At 44.6% G+C, this 5,514-nt stretch overlaps 1 protein-coding gene across 1 annotated transcript in view; it reads left to right on the forward strand.

Moving 5' to 3' along the window:
- Positions 1 to 470: 470 nt before the first annotated feature.
- The window catches only part of LOC308163407 (leukotriene A-4 hydrolase-like), a gene marked incomplete at its 5' end in the record, with an annotated part of 11,338 nt that continues 6,294 nt past the window's right edge, over positions 471 to 5,514 (forward strand). Inside the window, 5 exons of the mRNA XM_080537593.1 lie at positions 471 to 626; positions 969 to 1,099; positions 1,213 to 1,333; positions 5,212 to 5,280; positions 5,445 to 5,514. The exon at positions 5,445 to 5,514 is cut by the window's right edge and continues 35 nt beyond it. Of these exons, the coding sequence (XP_080393719.1) occupies positions 471 to 626; positions 969 to 1,099; positions 1,213 to 1,333; positions 5,212 to 5,280; positions 5,445 to 5,514 (547 nt within the window). The remainder of the gene's footprint in view (positions 627 to 968; positions 1,100 to 1,212; positions 1,334 to 5,211; positions 5,281 to 5,444) is intronic.

Here is a 5,514-nt window from a genome sequence, read left to right on the forward strand (position 1 = left end):
TGGGGAAAGAGAGAGAGAAGGAGGGGGGGAGAGAGAGAAGGGGGGAGGGGGGAGAGAGCGAGAGATGAGAGAGACTGAGGTAGTTCAACAGCGGTGAAAACCACAACCACACACACACACACACACACACACACACACACACACACACACACACACACAGAGAGAGACGTATATTGATATGTATATTTATTATAGTCATTTTAAAACTAATAGAATAAAAGTTAGTTTTCCAGTCTAGGACTGAAGTTTGGAGTAGTGACATCACTGCAAAGCCTTGGTGATTCACGCCTGCCTGAGTCCATACTAGGTAAGGAGAGGAGGGCCTCCCCTGCCTGTCTCCTCCCCTCCACCACCACCCCGCCCCCACCCGCTGGACTGATACGTGTGACACGGAGAGAGAGAAGGACAGACGCTCTGAGCTCCAATCAGCACCAAACCTGTCCTCTCCTCCTCGTTCTCCTGGATCGACCATGGCTTCAGCTTCAGACCCCTGCTCCTTCTCCTCCTTCTCCAGGTGCGTTACCAAGCACCTGAACCTCACCTACCATGTGGACTTTGACAGCCACGTCCTCAAAGCGAAGGTGGCGCTCACAGTGGAAGTTCTGGAGGACCATTTCTCATCCCTGGTACAGTAAATTAATATTCTCTTGGTTCTAAACAATTAGCTAGCAAGCTAAGTTCATTCATTCTTCCTAGCAGACGCTACAGTAAATACCTTTGCATAGCCACGGGATCACCACCAGATGCCTCAGTGTATGAATAGGAGTATGAAACACAGAGTATTATCTTCCTGCAGTACTGTGTTTCAGTTCCCCTGGTGTGCTCCCTGTGTGTTAGAGGAAGTTGGTTGTAGTGGTGAGTCGTCTGTTTGGTTGTTGACACATCGGACTGACATCGCAATGGTCCTTTGTAACAGTCGGTAACCCAAACTATTGCCTGTCTCTCTGGTTCCTCTCAACCAACCACAGACTCTTGACACCAAGGACCTGACGGTCTCCAAGGTTACAGCCAATGGGCAGGAGGCAAAGTTTGCTCTGGGACCGAAGCACCGCTTCATGGGAACCCCTATAGAGATCACCCTGCCCTTTCACCTTTCCAGGTAACCCCCCACAGAGTGTTATAAAGCACCCCTGATAGAACACGCTAAGGGACTTCCAGAAACAGATGGTGGTGTGTGTGTGTGATTATAATGTGTGTGTGTGTGTGTGTCAGGGGGCAGCATGTGATCGTGGAGGTGACCTATGAGACGGCTCCCAGTGCTTCATCTCTGCAGTGGCTCACTCCTGAACAGACCGCTGGGAAGACACACCCCTACCTCTTCAGCCAGTGCCAGGTAACACACACACACACACACACACCCCTACCTCTTCAGCCAGTGCCAGGTAACACACACACACACACACACACACCCCTACCTCTTCAGCCAGTGCCAGATAACACACACACACACACACACACACACACACACCCCTACCTCTTCAGCCAGTGCCAGGTAACACACACACACACACACACACACACACACACCCCTACCTCTTCAGCCAGTGCCAGGTAACACACACACACACACACACACACACACACACACACACACACACCCCTACCTCCTCAGCCAGTGCCAGGTAACACACACACACACACACACACACACACACACCCCTACCTCTTCAGCCAGTGCCAGATAACACACACACACACACACACACACACACCCCTACCTCTTCAGCCAGTGCCAGGTAACACACACACACACACACACCCCTACCTCTTCAGCCAGTGCCAGGTAACACACACACACACACACACACACACACACACACACACACACACACACACACACCCCTACCTCCTCAGCCAGTGCCAGGTAACACACACACACACACACACACACACACACACACACCCCTACCTCTTCAGCTAGTGCCAGGTAACACACACACACACACACACACACACACACACCCCTACCTCTTCAGCCAGTGCCAGGTAACACACACACACACACACACACACACACACACACACACACATACAGTATACTGTAAAAATCAGTGGTGGTAGAAATCGGAAGATAAGGACTGGTATCAAACACACACGCATTACAATGAGCCCATCCTCCGATGTCTACCTCCCCCAGCCTCCCCTGGTGTTCTACCTCCACCAGCCTCCCCTGGTGTTCTACCTCCCCCAGCCTCCCCTGGTGTTCTACCTCCCCCAGCCTCCCCTGGTGTTCTGCCTCCCCTGGTGTTCTACCTCCCCCAGCCTCCCCTGGTGTTCTACCTCCCCCAGCCTCCCCTGGTGTTCTACCTCCCCCAGCCTCCCCTGGTGTTCTACCTCCACCAGCCTCCCCTGGTGTTCTACCTCCCCCAGCCTCCCCTGGTGTTCTACCTCCACCAGCCTCCCCTGGTGTTCTACCTCCCCCAGCCTCCCCTGGTGTTCTACCTCCACCAGCCTCCCCTGGTGTTCTACCTCCACCAGCCTCCCCTGGTATAAACCATACCCCCTGTTCTCCACTGCAGGGGCTTGTACACATGTACAAAACTGAAAATTATCCTTTTTTGATCTGACTCTAATTATGCTCAACTGTTGTTTTTTTCTGGTTTCTGGTTTCTAACATTGTGTCAATGTTTTAGTTAGAATATTTGCACAACTGTTTGTCCTGCTGTGGTAAGACTGGGGTAAGAGGTTCATTCCAGTCAGAATGTTGTCAGACTGACCGCAACACAACCCTTTCACAACCTCCTCACCCAGCAGCTCTATGGTCACTGACACGCAACCACTTCTGCTTTCTTTTTTTTGTACGATTTTATTTTTCTTTCCATTTTCTTTTTACACAAAACATTATACACACATTACTTGACAAACATCACAATACATCACAACTTGACAAACATCACAACACATCTCAAATTGATATACATCACAACGCATCACAGCTTGACATACCTCACAACACATCACAACTTGACATACATCACAACACATCCTAACATCTCAAAGCCCCACTTTTTTTTATTTTTTTTATTTTTTAAACCGTCTAAAGTTTATCCCAGTTTACCCCCTATACTTATCTAACTAATAATTCTAATGCATAATCTAATTAATCTCTTAGTACTATGTTTCTTGCACTATCTTTACGTCTTAGCTAAGGCCTTCACTATCTCTCCCCATATCTTTTCAAACTGATCTTTCTTATTATTGTCTATGGCTAAATTCTTCTCTATATTGGTATAATAAAGAATTTCGTTTTTCCATTGTTGTAGTGTTGGAGGTTTACTTGATTTCCAACTTCCAAGTATTAGTTTTTTAAATATAATTGATGAGTACATAATTATCCACCCCCTAGGGTATCTTACTGTGGCTACATCCTGGAAAAGACAGATTGAAGGATCAAATTTGAATCTTTCCTTATGTACCCCTGAGAGCCAATGTTCTATGTCAACCCAGGTTTTCTGTACTCTGGGACACTCCCAGAATGCGTGTATTAGTGAGTCTTTTTTTCCACACTTTAAACAGTTATCTGATACATTACTATAATACTTATGGATTTTATCTCGCGTGTGGTAGACTCTATACATTATTTTATATTGGATTAAACGTAGATTTTCATTAACTGTCATGTCATTTGTAGTATTACAACACTCCTTCCATTTTAAACCTATATCTGTTCTTCCTAGTTCTCGATTCCACATCTCAATCCTACTTTCTAACAGTTTTTCAGCTACATAGGTCTTCTGTAGAGTTCTATAAATTTTACCTATCAAATTCTTATCAATTTCTCCATCAAATATGATATCCTCAATTGTACTCTGCTGCCCAAATGATTTTAAATTAAAATTTAGATTTATGTAGCTTCTTAGCTGCATGTATCTGAAATATTCAGCATTGGCCAACTTATATTTACTTTGGAAGTCGTGCCATGGAATAATGGTATCCCCTCCTACTAAGTCGTTTATAGTTTCTATTCCCCTTGTTCTCCATGTAGACCACTTTATTGTAGCATTCTGAAGAGCTATCCAAGGATTGTTCCACAAAATAGTACTTTTTGGGATTGATATTGATTCTCCCAGTATCCTCTTAATTGTTTTCCATGACGTTTCTATATTATTTACAATAAAGTTTCCTTTTTTCTTAGTCTTATGTTCTGAAAATAAAAGAGTTAAGAGGTTTTGGGGATGTACACCTGAATCTTCGATGTGGATCCATTGTTCTTCTGCTGTGTGTTGGACTATATGCCTCAGATAGAACCCCTGGGCGGCCAGTTGGTATAGCTCCAAGTCTGGAAGGTTAAAGCCCCCCTCTGACATAGGAAGGTGTAAAATATTCCTTCTAATTCTGTGTGTTTTCCCTGCCCATATAAAATCTGTTATGGCTGAGTATACCATATTAAAGTACTTTTTTGGTGGAGTAATTGGTATAATTGAAAACAAAAAAAGAAACTTAGGAAGCCATGCCATCCTAAACAAGTTTATTCTGCCTGTCAGATTTATAGGAAGATTTTTCCATTTACTTAAAGTCTCTTTCATGTTATTGAGTAGTGGAATAAAGTTCTCTCTATAGATCTGAGTTTTTTTGTCACTAATTAAGCAACCTAAATATTTAATATTTTTTGTCCGCTTAAATGGTAATTGTAATTCTGGGTTTATTCTTTTTTGTTTACCAATTGCCATTATTTCAGTTTTATCCATGTTTATTTTATATCCTGAGATATCCGAGAATTCAGAGAATATTTTTAACAAAGGGACTATAGATTTATCTATGTTCGTTAAATATAACAGAATATCATCCGCAAATAAATGTATCTTAAAGTTATTTTTGCCCACGCTTATGCCTGATACATAGGGATCTTGTCTAAATTTTTCTGCCAGTGGTTGGTTCTTCTGCTTTCTGAAGACCTTTACTTCAACGTCACAGTTTTTGATTTGATTTAAAAGGATGCAGTCATATGGGTTAGGGTTATGGCTGTTATAACAGTGATATGTGTTGGTGTTATATAGCTGTTATAACATGGACCATATGATATTAGGTCGCTCTCATTTTTATTTGCCTTTTTTCAAGGACACTGACCAATCACATACAATTTGTAGACTAGTGTAGGTGGAGGGTTGAGGTAGAGACATAACCTCAGTGAAGGATGATATTTTTGACTGTTTGTACGTCTCCCCCCCCCCCCACCCCTGTCTCCCCCCCCCTCTCCCCCGCCCCCCACAGGCCCACCACTGCAGGAGTATGATCCCTTGTCAGGACAGCCCTTCTGTGAAACACACCTACTACGCCCAGGTAACACACACACACACACACACACACACACACACACACACACACACACACACACACCCTCCCTCCCAGCCCTGATTATCACCCATGTGTGTGGCTGTGATGAGTGACTATTCTGTGTGTGTGTGTGTGTGTGTGTGTGTGTGTGTGTGTGTGTGTGTGTGTAGGTGTCTGTCCCCAGAGCGCTGGTGGCTGTGATGAGTGCCCTACGTGATGGACAGGAGCCTGACCCCCAGG

Source organism: Nansenia antarctica (genome assembly GCF_963989245.1).
Source record: "Nansenia antarctica genome assembly, chromosome: 8".
NCBI lineage: Eukaryota > Metazoa > Chordata > Actinopteri > Argentiniformes > Microstomatidae > Nansenia > Nansenia antarctica.